The 17,950-nt window shown below is 42.5% G+C and overlaps 1 protein-coding gene across 2 annotated transcripts; it reads right to left on the reverse strand.

The window, feature by feature from the left end:
* Positions 1–2,696: 2,696 nt before the first annotated feature.
* On the reverse strand, positions 2,697–7,658 carry MRPS33 (mitochondrial ribosomal protein S33). Of its 2 annotated transcripts, none has more exons than XM_065681297.1 (3): positions 7,552–7,658; positions 4,842–5,094; positions 2,697–3,198 (listed from the first exon to the last, which is right to left on the reverse strand). In XM_065681297.1, exons 1-3 carry the CDS (start codon positions 7,601–7,603, stop codon positions 3,093–3,095), a joined length of 411 nt encoding a protein of 136 aa, XP_065537369.1. In that variant the 5' UTR covers positions 7,604–7,658; the 3' UTR covers positions 2,697–3,092. The 2 variants fall into 2 exon arrangements, with proteins under 2 accessions (XP_065537369.1, XP_065537379.1); XM_065681307.1 differs by lacking the exon at positions 7,552–7,658 and adding an exon at positions 7,344–7,483.
* Between the last annotated feature and the right edge of the window lie 10,292 nt (positions 7,659–17,950).

A 17,950-nucleotide genomic window follows, 5' to 3' on the forward strand; every position in this document is an offset into this window, starting at 1 on the left:
AGCATTCATTGCTACATCCCTCTGTAGGCTCTATAGATGTTCCATCCTTAAGTAGGCTAAGTGTGGATTCAGCAGCATAAGCATGGCCCATCATGCTGTATAAGTATTTCATATATGATTATATGCGTACTCATAACCAGATCTTCACACACACACAATGTTTAAGGCCATGTATACTTAATTTACTAGAGCAGGACCATAATTCACTTTTCGATGCATGCACACTTTCTCTCTCTTGCATGTTTATACTGTCAAGGCTTTAAGTGTTTCACAGGAGCAACAAAAAGAAAGATGCTGTTGATTTTTCTTCTTCAGTTGCAGGAAAGACATCTTCATTGATCTTTGGTTTAATTTTAGAAGACATCAAGTTCTTGCAGACGTAGCTGTTGTAAGTACAATCACCAGCTGTCCAAAGCTGCTGCAGTAATTCTGCTGAAGAGGTTCAGACCTGGTCTTTTTTCTCCACCAAAGCAAGCAGCTGCACAACTTTACCCTTCACAGCAATAGGCAGAAACACAGTTGTCAGGCAGCAGTAACCTTCCTACTCAGGCAATTCTCTCTCTCATCTACATGGGAGTACATGGCTACATGCTGCTCTTCTTTCTGAAGAGGAATTCAGGGGAACCAGACTGCATCCCCATGGCTGCACATGTGTCCCAGGAACCAAGTACTTCTCAGAGGACCCATCACAGGATCTGTCCACTGCAGTACCAGACAGGACACAGCCCATAGACAACTCATAGAAAACTAAAATGCCATAGGCACATCAAAGTTGAGCAAATGCTGTAAGTTACTAAAAGGGTTTTAAGTAAGAAACCTACCGCTACAGTATAGAGTAGATTCATATTTTACTAACTTCCATGGTGTTTTGTTGATTGTGATAAGAACACAGGTGCTTAATCCACAACACTGCACATACCCTAAATTCAGCATCTCTTTGAGCTTAGAAAACCAGGTAACACTTAGTACTGATGAAGAACTACAAAGCTCACCAGAACCACCTTTAATACAGTCAGCACCTCTTCAGTTAATAATCTCAGTGACGTACAGTGGTTGAGATGTTACAAATTTATGTAGATGCGCTGATTTCAGTGATCAGACAGATCCCTTCAAATACATTTACATTTGAACAATCTTGGTTTAGAAATGTCAGGTTAGTACTGCTCCCTACTTCAGAATGCCTCTCTGTGCAAAATCAAGCATACCCCAAGCTAACTTTGCAAATACTGTCTGCTGCAGTCACTCTACATTTTAAATAGGTCTCCTTTACTACCTCAAGGATGTTCTTCTAAGCTTACGTGTTCTGGAAATTAAAAGATGCTGTTTCAGGGTACACACAGCAAGATGCACACGTGGCCAGGCAGAGCAGCACAGCTGCATTCTGTATTTTCTATTCCCTGACAGGGACTGACGGTTAAGAGAGGTAGATGCATGCAGTCATTAATAATAGCCACACTGAAGTGACAGCCACCCTAGTGATAAACCCATGTACTGAATACCAGTAAAACTGTTCATCACCTTATGAAGTATTTCATACACATCCTCCAAGCAAAATAAATTCTAAATCCTTTTATTGAAAATATCATAATTAGTAGGGGGCTTTCAAACCGGAAAACAGGTTGCAGCTTTGTATTTCAGCCTCTTCAGTTTCAGTATCTAAATATTCAGGATACCATGAAGAGTGCTGTGGGCAGGCAATGGATCATGAAGTATTGTCCAATGCAAAACACAGAACAAGAGATCCTAACTGTTGACAGGTATTAATCATTTAGCTTAAGTAAGTTTCAAATAGAATTAGTCACTTAGAGTCATAACACTGAGTGGTTTAGCATGCTGTTTGCTTATCTTTACTTGCTGAGCCTGAGTACTTAGATTTGCTGAAGCCTTAGGCTGTAATCCGTGGACTTTCACCTAGGTACGGTTTTGGCTGGAATTTTGTTAGTAATTTTTCTAGTAGCTGATACAGTGCTGTGTCTTGTCTTTAGTATGGGAACAATGTTGACAACACAGTGATGGCTTAGTTGTAGCTAAGTAACATTTATCTGAGGTCTAGGGCATTTTTAGTGCCCTGCGATCTGCCAGTGAGCACAGGAAGCACAAACCAGAAAGTAAGGAGACTGCAACCATGACCAGAAGCTGCAACTCAAAAACAAAAACAGTTAAGGGCCTGCCTATGTGGACACAGAGAAAAACATCCAGTAAGAGGTTAGAAGACCCCAGACCAAAAATCACTATCAGACTGAAAAGGCACACAAAAGAGCCTGTGAGGGGCAGGTATGTAAGTCATAAGGGTGTAATTGCCCAAAGATTTCTTTGTCAGAGTCTCTCTCCAGAAGCACCCAGCTCAAGCTGTCCCCGTTGCTGTACCACTAATATTTTCCTAGAATCAAATGTCTGAGACGCTGGTGCAGGAAACCTCAGGTCCAGGGTGAAAGAGAGGAAGTACACCAGAGAGTGTATGTGAGCTAAGGGTCAAAAGGGGCAGCATCCATCAGCTCACTGAAACAGACTCCAGGCCTAGCAGTTTTAACTCTCAAGTGGCGTCTTTAATGGTGTGTAAAGGCTCCAGCAGCAGCTTTTCCCCTAAGATCACCACCAGCAACTTGAAAAAACTCCAAAACAATGAACACTAAGGCAGCCTGAAGTGAAACTCCTTATAAAAAGGAAGATGATGAGCAGAAATAAAAGCAGGGAAATAGAAGCAGGAAACCTTATTTATTTTGTTGCCACATGCAAAACAATGTTGATATTAATCCAAGAAAATAAAACAGACAATGAAAAGCAAATTTTCCAGATCCAGAAAAACTGAAGTAGCTACAGGTGTTGGCAAGAAAAACACAGAACACTTTTTTTTTTTTACTATTATTTTTAATACTTGGGTACAAGAGGGCTCTGACAAAACACCATGTTACCATATCCAGTATATTTAAACTACAGAAATTCAAAGCCAGTAAAACCAAAGACTCAAGTGCACTCCTGAGGTGGACTCCAGTATTTCACAGTGTGTTTCTCGTGCCCCACATGCAGCTCATATGCCAAGCCCTTTGTTCTCCAGCATTTACAGAGTAATTCATTATATTGTCCATGTGGCACTATTTCTTCTTGAGAGCTCTCTTTCCTTCTCCCTTCTTTGGTTTTTCCTTCCCACGGAGCTTTTTCAATCGCCTCATCTCCTCCTTAAAGTCCTTATGCTCATCCCTAGATGGGGGAGGAAAGCAAAAGAAGTTTACTCTATTTCTTGACATACCCAGATGTGAAAGGTTCTTTGAAATGTATGGTAGTGAAAAACAAAAACTCAAAGCTTTGTTTAACAGCGAAGTCCATAATGAAATTCACTGCAATATGTTCAAAGTTACTGCTAGCACTAATTTTAGATTGAATAACATAAAAGATGTCTTCTGGTACTTTCACAACTGACAAGGTTGCCCTTTTTTAGTAACAAATGGTGTGTGCATATATATATTATTTCCATTGCATTTGTTGATCCACTGCCTTTTAAATGAGCAGTAAATATAAAATCAGCAAAAGCCCAGAATGAGAATTTTTCCCTTTTTATCTAGCTCAGCAGTCTAGTAATAGCACATTGTGTTTCTGTGCTAGATACTACATTCGGGTCATTAGCTTCTAAGAAAACAGGCATGCTGAGCAGTAATTACAATACATAACACTGCTCTCAGGTGACTTCAAGAATGAGTTATGAAGAAAGCACCAGCTACTGATACAATCTTAATAAGAGAATAAAACAGGAAGGAGGATGAAGGGGCTGGAAGAGATAATGAATCCTCAGTAATGTTCTAATAAACTATTTAATCTGTCCCTGTATTTTTCAGTGGGAAGGTATTCTTCACAAGTCACAACTGCATCTTAATGGCCTAAGACCGCTGTGCTGCTATTTTTAACACAACTCTTCTAAAAAGGAGACAAAAAGCTTGAGTTATCATCAGGCCCTGTTAGTCTGTAACTCTTCATTACATACTTCTGACCAGCAAACCAGATCCTCTACAAGCTCTCTGTATACAGAGCAGCTAGAGAAGAAACACCTAATCAAGAGCATCCTGGATGCAATCCCTGATGGCTACTATTATGACACTAGCAATAGGAATTAATCTGTTTCGACTTTACAAGGTTAGTAGCCTCACTTTTAAGGGATTTCTTTAAGGCTCCCTGACTGAAGTCAACTGCATTTGACTCCTGCTGATGTTTTTTAGCAGTGCAGTTTTTCCTGCTTGAGATTGTGGAAATTCCTTTAGAAAATTAGACAACTGGTTTGGATGAAGCTGGAATTAACAAGGCTATTTAAAACACAGTTGAGTTTCATTCAACTTAATTTGTTTTAAAGGCTAAAAAGCCCCTCCAGCCTGACTTCCTTTCTCTTCAGAGATTTCACTCATCAGCTGTTGAATGATTGAGGAATATACGGTAAGACTGTCTTAGTGCAATTTTTGCATTAAGGTAACACCACCTCTTTGCAGCTCATTCATGTGCCATATTCTGAACTACAGACCCATTTCTTGTCTATGAGAATGCTCTCTTCCCTTCCATGATAGCCAAAGCAACAACTATTTCTTATACCACTGATTGCTCATAACTACACCTAAAGTCTTTCTCACCAAAGGTTCTACTTATGGTAAAAGTTACCTAGGCAATAGTCACTTATTTAACTCTCGTTGCCTTCAGTGCAACAATCAAATGCATATTTCCAGATATATTTTGAACTAAACTTTTTTCTAAGATTTATCTTTCCTTGAAGAAAAAAAAAAAGCCCAAAACTGTAACTGAACTCACTCCCACCCCTCTCCCATCTCCAGTTCTGCTCCCATCCTTGTAAGCACAGAGATTACCTGTAGAGGCCGAAGTAACGGAGTTTCTTCATGAGGGCATAGTAGGTGTTATGAGGAGGATACCAGTCATAGACCTCCTCCCTCTTGGCCAGAGGCTGCTCACTGAATAACTTTACTACTTTCATAGATTTTGAGTCAGTAGGCCTGACAACTTCTCCGAATATCTGGGCACTCAGGCGGGCCATTCGAAGGGCGTAACTGGAAACACTGGACATCTCCCAAGGTAAAACAGGCACACATAGGCAGAACCTTCCTGCAAAAAGAAACACAAAAGATGTTCAACTCTTAAGATGGCTGAGTACTGCAGGCTATTCCAGAACTGAGGCAAACAAAATTACTCATCATACACAGATCATGTGTCTGAAGTCTACATTCCTTGCATGAAATCAGTCTTAATTCTGACTACATAATCCTACATATAAAGAATGTCCACACTAATTCAGGTAGAACTACCAGACTAGCTAGGGCACTACAAACAGTAATACGGACTATAAAAGTACCTACACCATGGTTGGTTTATTAGCAGATCCCACTCAGCTTGTTTAAGGCTACCTTTAAACTCCAGTCACAGGAACAATTCCAGCGTGTAGTCTGCCAAACATGGTGCCCACTGTGATGCCTCTGACTTCTACACAGGCACAAGGTAAGAGACAGCTCAAACATATTGAGGGAGCAACCTGGAAGTTTTTCCTCGTGAAAATGTCTCACCCTATTTAAAACATCACATGAGCATTGTTACAGTCCATTTAGCAAAAAAGGCCTATTAACTGTAAAAATGAAATAAACGATGTTTTGCTGTATGAATAGCACAGATCTTTTCCATCTCCATTCCCTTCCCTTGGTCACTTCCATCAGCTTTGTCTCCATTCTCTTTTCTGTCTCTCCTGATATCTAATCTTCTGAAGAGATGAAAGAAACCATTTCCCTATGCTATTCTTTTGCCAAGAAAATCCCCCATCAGCAGCTTCCCATTCTCTTTCAGCCATCTCCCACTTAAAGACACCTCTCAACAACAATACTCTGAGTATAAACCCATTGATATTAGGCCACCAGAAACAACATCTGCTTCCTCTTAAAGGAGTGCAGAGAAGGGTTTTCTCTCAGCTTTCCTACCTCTCCCCATTTTTTCACTTCTTTGTATCTTTACTTTACTCTTTCTTTGCAGAACAGGATGCAGTGAAGACAAGAGTCCCCTAATCCTGTAATTGAAGTTGTATGTTGCCTGTACTGTGCCTTTTTGAATAAATAATAAACGTAAGTCTCCAGAGAAATCAAACGGGCTTTGTTCCAAGCACACTACACTGATGCTAAAAGTTTAAAATTCTTGTTTTAAGAAGTATTGCACAGCTGATTCCAGAAGATTAGCATAAAAAAAGAGTAAAAGAGCATGGACAAGACTACTCAATAGGTCAGGGCTAAGTCCATTTTAGCACGATCACAAGGGGCCTGTTGTTTAACACCACAAATCAGAAGTATTCATAACCCCACTTACATACATCTGCCCACTGGATGTACAATTGCCTACTTTTGGTTTACTCCTGTTCGCAAAGGACTAGAAATAAAACACGAAAAAAAAACCCCAAGTATGAAAATACAAGTAATCTGCATCAAAGAGTATAATGGGAAGAACAACAAAATAGACATCAAAGTGTCAGACCTCAAGTTAATGCAGCAGGAATAGTGAGAGAAGACAGAAGTTCTTAAACGACCAGCACTTCAACTTGAGCACCTATTACACGGGGGAACGATCAGTATATCTTGCTAAACCATCCCTTTCAGAACAGGCAGTCCCAGTTCCTACACTGAGAGGTAAAAAGCCAAATTGTCCCCCAAACTCTTCATCACATCATCACTCTGAAAGTACCGCCAGACTCAATACAGAGCTTGCTTAATCTCTTCCAAGTGCAGCCTTAATGTCAAAACACCTTTAGCTCCTAAATGATGCAAACCAGTGGGCTGAGGGATCTGCTTTTCACTTCAGAATCGCTAATGAATCTATACAGCTCAAGCCAAGCTGGAGAACTCCTTTAACCCTTGCCAGGCTAAGAACGTTTGAAAGAGAAAAAAGGTGAAGACTATTAACTCTTAAGTGCCAGAGCTATCTAAAGCCCCTTCTGGGATAGCCTTTGGTTCTGTGAGAACATACCAGAACATTTCTGTTCTCATCACTTACAGCAACGGTATTTTCAGGATCACCTACTGGTAATGCACACAGTGCCGCTTCTTCACCTGCCCCCCTCTCCCTACTGCTACCCAAAGCCTTGCTTTCCCATCCTAGGCTGGGTTTTTACTTCCCCATTTGCTGGCTAGCCTCAGACTGCTTCCTTCGCACTTATCATAGAAAACTCCGTTTCCAGAACTACTTCTGATTTTCCCAGACCACACCGGGAAACGCAGGCAGCCCCATGCCACCGTCCGGCCAGCGGGGTGTACCAGGCCAGGCACTGTCCCACACAGCCCGCGGCCCGGCTCCCCTCCGGGAGGACAAGCGTGCAAACCCACCCGCGATCTGCAACCGCACCGCAGGGCAACCGCCGGCGGCGGCTCCGCGGTGACAGAGGCCTGCGCTACCCGCCCGGCAGCCCCAGTGCCCAGAACACGGCGCAGGCTGGGCCGAGCCCCCAGGCCGTAGCGCGGAGCCCACCGCGCCCCTCTCCGCTGGCGGGCAGCGCTCCGCAGCCACCCCCTCCCCGGCAGCCCCCGCGCTAACCCGCGGGCGCCGCGGCTGGAGTGCGGCGATGAGGCCGTCCGCGGTGGCGCATGCGCAATGGCCTCGCCGCTGCGGCGTCGCGGCGGGTGACGTCGGGTTCCGTGAGGCGGCGCGGTTGTTGAGGAGGGGCCGTTAAGCCGCTTCAGGAGGCTCTGCAGGCACCTGGGCAACTGGTAGTTACGGTGTTGCATTTGTGAGCCAAATGTGTAATGTTATCAAAGAATGAAAATTGGGTTTGGCTGCCTGGGTGTCTTTCTAGAAGAGCTGGCTGGCATTAAATAACGTTTCTTAGTCCTCGCTTGATTTTACCTCACCGTTTCCATGTTTGCCTCGGATCAGCCTAGTGGCCTAGGCACCCTCATAATTTCTCTTCGCCTCTTTTGAAATAAGCATCATCTGTCATTTCCCTCAGTCCATGATTTAATAAAAATTAACATTCCTGTGTTATCTTTAGTCAGTTCTCCAAAGATTACTACACAAAGGTTCTCTAGATAGCCTAATTTTAAAATGTTTCATATCATACAATCACAGGATGGTTTGGCTTGGAAGAAACCTCAGAGTTCATCCAGTTCCAACCCCCTGCCATGGGCAGGGACATCTTCCACTAGCTCAGGTTGCTCCAAGCCCCATCCAACCTGGCCTTGAGCACTGCCAGGGGTGGGGCAGCCACAGCTTCTCTGGGCAGCCTGTGCCAGGGCCTTACCGTGCTCACAGGGAGGAGCTTCCTAATGTCTAATCTGCATCTCCCCTCTTTCAGTTTAGAGCCATTACCCCTTGTCCTGTCATTACATGTTTTTGTTAAAAATCCCTCTCCAGATTTCTTGTTGGCCCCTTTAGGTACTGGAAGCTGCTCTAAGGTCTCCCCAGAACCTACTATTCTCCAGGCTGAAGAAGCCCAACTCTCTCAGCCTGTCTCCATAGCAGAGGTGCTCCAGCCCTCTGAGCATCTTCGTGGCCTTCTCTGAACTTGCTCCAACAGGTCCCCATACTTACTGTGCTAGGTGCCCCAGAGATGGACACAGCACTGCAGGTGGGATCTCATGAGAGCAGAGCAGAGGGGCAGGATCACCTCCCTCAACCTGCTGGACACACTCCTGTTGATGCAGCCCAGGCTGGTTTTGTGGGCTGCAAGAGCACACCACTGTGTTATATTGAGCTTTGCCGTGTTATATTGAGCTTAATACTTGTTCTGATAGGCTTTATCATCTCCATCACTTGCAAATGGACTGAAAAGTGCTACTTTTTTTTTTTTTTTTTATTTTATTAGATAATAAAGTGCCTCTTCCTTAATCTTTCTAAGGACAGAAGAAATTTTTTGCCATTCTTGCCGGTACTGTGCTATTTTACCATGTCTATCTAGTTGCACACCTCAGCATTACTGTACTCCCCATGTTACTGTCTGTACTTCATCACTCATGCATTTTCTGTAGCCTGAATTTTTTTGCATACTCCAGAACGTTTTTTTCCTATGGTTTTGCCTTTCCCTATTGTTCTATGCCAGGCTTTTAACTTCTGAGTGTTTCTGTCACCCTGCTGCTGACCCAAAATTGTCCTTCAGCCAAAATTGGCCATTTTGTTAATTAAGCAATCACCATGACTTTTAGACTATGGAGTAAGATCGTAAGAATTCAAAGGTACATTTGTATCTATTTTTGAATCATAGTTTTCTCATAATTCCTCTTATCTTGATGGAGATAGTCTTTCTGAAGCAACTCTGTGTCTGTAGGAGAATATTTCCCCAGCTGGGATTGTCCTTTTTCACTCATTATAATCAAACTGTGATTGCTGGCTCTTAAGCAACCACCACGGGTTTGTCCCGTGATTAAAATTTTAAACATTATGAGTTCCAAAATATTTTTTCCATATAGAGTGGAATAGCTTCTCTTATAGAAAATAAGTTTTAGAAAATCCAAGAGCCATGGCTGCTGGATATTTGGGGTGTTTTCCTCATACAGCTCGAAACTGAGGGCACTTTTTGTGCACCGGAGAATAAGCAATCTGACTTCGTAGCCATTTCTACTCCATTCTACCCTTCCTCAGTGGGGTTAACTGGACCAAGTTACTGTCTCTGTATTTCTGAAATAATCGTGGTGGTTTATTACATACCATTACCTTCTTACATCTTCAATTTTCTTTGTTTAAAAGGATTGTGGGAAAATATTTTCTATATTCTAATCGGGTAAATCATCCTGCCTGTTTCAGTAATCACCTCAGTTTGACCTCATTTCTCATAATCAGTTAAAATATCCAAATCTTCTTGCATGTTCCCCACACTTAGAATCTTGACCACTGAAAAACATCTTCTTGTTTCCCTCAAAGTATTGATTTACCAAAAAAATGGACCCAGTAGCATGGTTCTGGTTCTATTTCTGGTTTTCTGCAACTTTATCACCCTGGGGTCTGGTTGTCTGAAGTTATTCTTCTGAGCTTCAGGTCAGAGACATTTAGTGGATTAGGCTGAGGTGAGAACTATGGCTCTTCCTGATCAGGGCAGTAGCAAACTGACTTTCTCATTCATAGTTACACATCACAGGTCTGGATCACTAGGAAGGAGTCATAACACAATGATTTCTCTTTGGAAACCAGCATTATTGGCTACACTTCGTAGGCTCCAGCATGGCTCTTTTGGCATGATGGAAGCAGATACATATGAACAGTTAGTGAATTTCTTCTGGCCTTTTTTCCTTAAAGTCAGTTTTTTCTCCTGCAATAACATGCAAATATTATTAAATCTGAGGTCAACGATAAATAAAAACATGCACTCACAGGAGCTTTTTTTTTTTTTTTTGTTATTATATCGCTGTTATTACTGTGGTTATGAGGTGCAAAGCACCCAGCCAGGGCGAGTGTGCTAGCCAGTAAGGCAGAGTACAGACACTCAGGAAAGAATATCAAGGTCGCAACAGTCAACAAAGTGACAACACATTTGCAGATTTGCAGAGGCAGAGCATGGTCTGTTTTGCAATCCGTGCAGCCATAAATGGCCTTGTGCATCTCATCTGACTGTCTGTGTATCCCTGGATTCTGCCAGGGTGTTGAAACTCACTGGGGAATGTGCTTCATCCGTGGAGGACACTGTCCAAGTCACTTTTCCTGAGATGATGGGCATTGTGAGAACAGGTTAGACAGGCCATCCTGGCTGCCTAGATGCATCCCTGGGAGTAATTAACACCAGGATGATACTGGTGGCTGCACTCCTGTTTCAGTTGCTAGCTATCTTCAGGATGACAGCTGAACTGCTGTCCAGGCTCTTTGTTTCTGTGCTTCCAGTCACAGAAGGTACTGCTTTGACGAATTTTATAGTTATCACCATGGGGAAATAACAGGAGTGGAAGACATTTATGTTCCACTTCTTCATCCCTGTGAAGCTTATCCACCTTCATGCTACTGCAGAATGGTGGGGTGATTATGGAGGTGGGGTGCACAAGAGCTACACCTCCAGTTCCTGAAGCTGGTTGTATCTAGACTGCTATGCAAAGCCACCTGTCTAATCAGAGCAATGTACTACTTGTTATGCAGGGTCGTAAGTGTGTGTGGAGTCCTTCAGACACATAAAATGAACGTCCCCAGTCTGAGGTTTGACATGATAAAGGCATGACCTGTTATGCTGATAACAGGGAATGGAAGGAAGCAGCAGAAGCAGACCACAGGAGCAGGATTGTGGTGAGCTGAATTCTGTTGATGTGTTGTTAGACCTTCCTGAGCTTTTTTGTTGTAAATAGAGCAAGGTTTTTGGACTTGTCAGCAATTATTTAGAGAAAAATCAGTGGCAGACTGGTGAGTAAAAAAGGTGTAACCCTAAAAAGGAGTTAACATGAGAGTGAGTTGACATGGGGCTGGGAGACAACATGAGCATTCTCTGCATAGGGACTGTTGTGAAGGAAAAATCAAGGGAGTGGAGAGGCATGCATGGAGCACATCAGTAGCAAACAAGAGGAAGAGAGCTCATGATAAAGCACAGGGAAGTCCTTTTTACAAATAGTTGGCAGTAATTTGGTCTGGAATTACTTTATTTGATGAATAGTGATCTGGAATTACTTATCTGGTTAATTCCTCTTGAGTATGTATTTTAGTTGTAAGTGAATGTTGAATAGCCTTAGGGCAGCTTCTTGACAAAATGCAACACTTGAGCCTCTGTGAGTTTCTTAGAACTATCATCTCATGCTGTAAGACAATCTCTAACATTTTCTTGTTACAAATATTGACATGAGGGAATGAAATCATTGTCTGAGTCAAGTAGAAGGACCTCTGAGCATTTGGTAAAACTACGTTGGCTAGATATGTGTTTAGAATACATTTATTCTTTTTTTATGTGATCATGATTAATTGGTGAACTTCAATTGTATTTTGTTGCGCAGCAATTCACGCTAAACCATGGAGATGTCCAGCAATGCAAATTGCTCTGGAGAGCATGTCTTCTTTTAAGACATTGATAGACGCTAGGTGGGCACTTGAAGGCTATTTTGACTTTAAAATAACTCTTCAAACCAATGCCACAGAGTGAAATCTACTTATATATTGCTGCTCTGGCTATGTAACACTGGAAACACTTGGGAGGGAGATGCAGCATAAGAGAAAAGTACGAATTATTTTTCAAAGCCAGTTGGCATGTTGAGTTTATTGCTTTCCCAGTCAGCCAGGCTGTTGAGTCAGCCTTCTTGCCTCCTGGGGAAAGAGAGCAAGTGTTCTTCCTCTCTGTCAAGATGATATGTTATTGACAGTTCTCCAGAAGAACTGTAGCACGTCCATTTTTAATGGAAGACCTGCTGTTTGGCATGAAGCTGAACAGGCAAGTGAGGGGAGGATGCAGTAGCTCTCCACACATTTACATTGTCATTTAGACTGACTAATTTGTAGTTCAACAATATGTCAGAATAAATGACCAGTGATAGGTGTAAATGAAGTACTTATGACTGAAGAGAAGAAATATTTCTTAGTGGTTCGATCAAGAGACTGGGAATGAGAATAGTTGAATCTTTGGGTTTTGTAGCTCCATTCCTAACTCACTGGATGACCTTCAGCAATTTAATTAACCTATCTGCCATTTCATCCCTCTGTAAACTGGGGATAATAATGTCTGCTTCAGAAATGGGTTGTGAAGAATAATTGATTCTTACAAAATGCCACAGCTTCCCCTAGTGAAAACATGCTGCAGAAGTAAAGCATTCTTGTGACTTTACCAACAACATACACATAAAATTTTTAAAGGCAACACTAACAGACACATCTTTCTTGGCTGGAATAAAGTATTGAAAGGGGGAGGAAGAAAATGGAAAATTATGAAAATGATGGAATCAGCTGAAAAGAGAAGAAATAATGGAGACATCTAGCTTACTGCTGATAAAAGCTCTTACAGCTTCTCTTCCATCATTCCTTGCAGAGCTCATCTGAAAGGACATCCATTAAGGTTTTCAAAAAGGGTCAGAACAGCTGTCCATCTCTAGCTCTGTTTGACCAAGTGTAAAAATGAATAGCGAATAAAAATGATCCAGCAATAACACTTTCAGGAAGACATCAATCTCTTAAACAGAAAATCCAAGGAGATTGGTTGAGTCTTTTTGACTTCACATTTCTGTTTCTGCATGCTGAACTCTTGTCAAGATCCTGTATTAGATCTAGACCTCCTGGGTTTGTGAGCTATTGCCTCCTGTAAGTTTCAGCAGACTTTGGTATTGTATATCCCTGTTGACCTTGATGGTGTATTCCAGTGGAAATTTCTCTCTGTGTTTTCCTGGTTTACATCATAGAATCATAAAATCATAGAATGGTTTGGGTTGGAAGGGACCTTAATGATCATCTAGTTCCAACACCCTGCCATGGGCAGGAACACTTTCCACTAGACCGGGTTGCTCCAAGCCCCATCCAACCTGGCCTTGAACACTTCCAGGCATAGGGCAGCCACAGCTTCTCTAGGCAACCTGTGCCAGGGCCTCACCACCCTCACAGTGAAGAATTTCTTCCTAATATGTAATATAAATCGACCCAGTTGTCCTTGTCCTAGAAGTACTTGCCGTTGTAAAAAGTCCCTCTCCACATTTCTTGTAGGCCCCCTTTAGGTACTAGAAGCTGTTCTAAGGTCTCCCCAGAGCCTCCTCTTCTCCGGGCTGAACAAGCCCAACTTTCCCAGCCTGTCTTCATAGGAGAGGTGCTTCAGTCCTCTGAACATCTTCATGGCCTCCTCTGGACTCACTCAAGCAGCTCCATGTCCATCTTGTGTTGGGGGGCGTCAGAGCTAAGCACAGGACTGCAGGTGGGGTCTCAAGAGAGTGGAGTAGAATCACCTCCCTTGACCTGCTGGTCATGCTCCTTTTGATGCAGTCCAGCACATGGCTGGCTTTCTGGGCTGCGAGCACACACCACCGAGCCATGTTGAGCTTAAAATGTCCCTTTTTGTCTTAGGGTTTCTCTACCAGTGCTGACCACAGGATACATCGTTAGGTCTTTGGGAACACTCTAGATACCCACTCTCTGACTGCCTCTATTTTTGCAAGTCAGCTTTATTTTTTGCAGATCTGGCTGGACTCCCAGGTACCCAGTCATCTCAGTAGCACTCTTTGTAGACCTAAACATCATTGATCAGCCTTTCCTTCTTCCACAGGCTTTTGGAAGGAGAGCCACATAAACAAATATTTATTTATTTTTTATTCTGGAGTTCATCATTCCAGTCACAGTGCGTGACTTAAAGCTGTCGTTCATTATGTCAGGGTATCCCAAGGGTACGTGCAGCGACCTTGTACAGCACTTGCGACCAGCATTGCTCTTTCCTTCAGAATTTGCTTGCCTAGAGAAACATAATCAATCTTGCATGCATTTCCTAGCCTCAGTTTTTTCAGCCTGCATGGGTATTCTGTCTGGCAGCCAGGTTTTGGGGAGTATTCAGGATCTTTCTTCTTGCAGCTTGTCTTTGAGCTGCAGAGGTTTTTTTGATTCAGCCAATGTCTCCTGTCTTGCCGTTACCCAGTCTGAACAAACCCTGATCCTACACATGATCTCTGGGTATTTGTTCCCTTTTTCCTGAGAAAAAATCCTTCTTCAGACCTTATGGCTTTGAGTCCCTAAACTTTTTTTTGTTTGTTTTCCTTCCCCCCCCCCCCCCCAATTTTTGTCCTTGGGAAATGTTCCTTAGTCCATTTCTCTGGAAGCAATCAAGAGAATTAGCTTCCTGCAGGCCAATCTCTTTAACATACCTGTTCTGCAATCAGAGTACAGTCATTAAAGCTTAGTACTCCCCACTGTTTCTTGCTTGGTGAGTACTTACTAGAGGCCTTTACAGCAGGTAAATAAATGTATGTCTTTCTTGGCACAGCAGTTCTTATTGGAACGACTTCAGAGTACAAGCAGTAATGACTATGTGGTAGATGACTGAATACCCCAAGTAACTGTCAAAAGCAATCAGACTCCTCATTTTCCCCTGCTGTGGTGGGTAGTCTGCACAAACTACTCTCTGGAGGTGTTAAGACCTTTTGTTGTCTGCCGCTTTCAACTTACTAAGTGGTTGAGGCTCAATCCTGCTCTGTGAATGGCCCTGTTGTATTTAGTGCTAACAGTATTCAAAGCAGGGCTGAATTTGCCGCTATGATCTTAGAGATGTCCTCCTATTGAGATGTTATTAAACTAGGATTACCGGAAGTGCTGAAGAAGTCTTGGAGTGCTCTTCTTCCATCAGTTAAGCAGATAAGCAGCTAACTAGCACTGAGTTGAAAGTCTAAGTGTGTCCAGCCTGGCTGGAATGGACCCAGTCTGCCCTAGTAATGGGTCAGTTCTGCTCTGAAGAGGATTGAGAAAAAATATGGCAACAAGGGGCTTGCCTGCAGAACTGAGCTTTCCATGAGGTCTTCACAACCACAGTTCCTTCTGCCAGCATGCAAATTTCCAATCATAGAACCTTATTAAGACAGGACTGCAGAGATTACTCTGACCCTAAGTCAGATGTGTGGGGAAGAAAGTGACTCACTGTCCTGGCTGGACAGTCCAAACAGCCATTTCCCTCAAACACCTTGTACCTACACAGTTTGCATCCATACACTGCACTGTAAGCATCTCCACTGTTGCTCTAAGGCACTCTGAGATGCCCAGTTCCTGGAATGTGCTCTAGGAGAGAGATATCAAGCTGTAGGTTTCTGTAGATGCTTTGTTTTGTGCCTTAGATTTAGCCGTATAATATATTGGATTGCAATTTTCAATGAAAAATTACAATGGCATGTGAAACTAACTGCTGTTGTGATTCTGACTTTGTGTTGACAGAAGAAGAATAGTCCTTAAGGAGCTGCTGCCATCTCTTAGAAAATGAGCACTGGTAGCAATTCTGCTGAAATGTATAGATATTCTTTCCTCCTCTTTTCTTTATTCTTTGTTAAGACTAACAAACCAATGGCAATTGCATGGAAACTAGGTCTTGCTTCGGCATTCATCTCTTCCTGCTGTGTGTTTCCCACCTGGAACTCTAATCTTCTCTTTGTGATGTAATCAATTCCTCAGCAACCGATTGCAATATCACAGTGTTTTCTATTTCAGGTGGAAATGAACTGCACAAATAGACGAACTCTGAAGAACTAAATACTTTATTTTCATGCAAATACTCTTGGTGATAATAAATGAGATGAGAAGTAAATGCATGACTGTTGAGGATAGCCACATACTTACGTCTAGAGAGTTTATCATCCTAGATGTCAGCTGCTTTTACAGAGACACACAATGTATATGTAAAGATTTATACACATTATTTTCTTCGTTGTTTTTAAATGAATCTACTCTGCTAGGACTTCACAGCCAAATGAAATACATGAAGATAGAGGTCTTACTTCTGAGTCATGTTCCAAAATTGAGTAGTGCTTTTAGAGGATATAGATTTTCTAAGCAGGTGCTATTTTTGGTTTTGCTTGCTGGTTTGTTGTTTTTTTTTTTTTCCCAGTGTCTTCTGTGATGATTTCTTATGATCTGTGAATTCTGATTTTTAACCAACTCTTGTTCTTCTTTTGCGACTAAAAGAAGCAACAAATTGAATTGGCAGCTGAGAGCCAATCACAGATGTGATTCACTCATTACCAAAGACTGTGTTATCAATGTACAAAGACTGTGGCATCAGCGTACAAAGACTGTGGCTCTGTCTTTCAGTGGATTAGTTCACAAAACACTGCTGATAGAACCCATGTCCAGAAATCTCTCTGGGACTGAAAAATGACTTCTGAAATCTGTCAGAAGCTTAGGGGAGGATGTGCAGCGTGACTTGCTACATCAAGCAAACTCACAGTCCTTCAGATGCACCTTCATATTAGACTGCCCATATGAAGTAAATGTTGGTGCAGTACAGCAGAATCAGAATTATTCAGGCTTTAATATATTGTAGATCAATGTGTAGGTGTAATTTTAAGAATAAAAGTCACTTCTTACCAAATATGCTTATTATCATCAGCTAGAAGTCTGAGTTTTTGCTCTGAGTCACTACTCTTTGGCCCTAATATCTTATCTCTGCCATCCTGGATTCCTCTTGCTATTTCTATAAAAGTGGCAAGATCCATGAATTTTAATGACAAGTAATATCTCCTGCTTTCAGCTGAGCCCAATCATGGTGATGTCGGAGACCCATCTTCCTTCCGTAGCTGGCTTTAGGCAGCAAGTAACCTTGCTATACAGCTCCTGCAATCAGAGCAATGTCACCTTCATCACTGCAGCAGGCGATGGATGGGCTTTTCATTCAGCAGGATCTAGGGTAGGAGGCTGAGCTTGATGTATCCATAAGGTGAATTGGGGGAAGCACAGAGGGGCTTGTATGAAACAGAAATCCTTTCAGCAAGGCATTTGGGGAGGCAGTACTGTGGGAGAGAGTTAGTGCAAAACCTGGTCCAACTGAGAGAAGCAGAAGCTGTAGAATATGAAGATGTTGACTACCAAGTTGGCAAGACAATAAGCAGGATGCATAACAGAGTGGCTGCTGTGTTCACAAAGTGCACCAGATTGAAGCTGAATCTCTGCTTGTGAAAGCAAGGGCTAAAATGTGTTTTCTGTTGTAGGGAGATGAATTTGAAAGAGGCCTGAGGGCTAAAGCTTGCCTGTATCTTAGCCCAGCAGAACTCTGTTTTTCAACACTTACACATGTGCAACTTAGATCTTTTCTTTTTCTTAAACCTTTTCATGATGCTCCTCTGGCCTTGGAAGCACTCCAGTGTTTACTCCAGATTCAAAAGACACATGGACAAGGCTGGCTTTCCTGAGTCACTTCAGTGCTCAGGTGTGTGCACGGTACATGTTAAATGTACCATGATGTACATTTAGGCCCTACCATCTGACTGGAAAGCTAAAACTCATGGCAACACCTTTAAAGGCAGAGCAATAGCTTCCAAGTTATTCTGGAGTTTACCAGAGTGCCCATGGAAACCCAGACTGTGTGGAAGCGGTGCAG

This window comes from Lathamus discolor, chromosome 1 (genome assembly GCF_037157495.1).
Source record: "Lathamus discolor isolate bLatDis1 chromosome 1, bLatDis1.hap1, whole genome shotgun sequence".
NCBI lineage: Eukaryota > Metazoa > Chordata > Aves > Psittaciformes > Psittacidae > Lathamus > Lathamus discolor.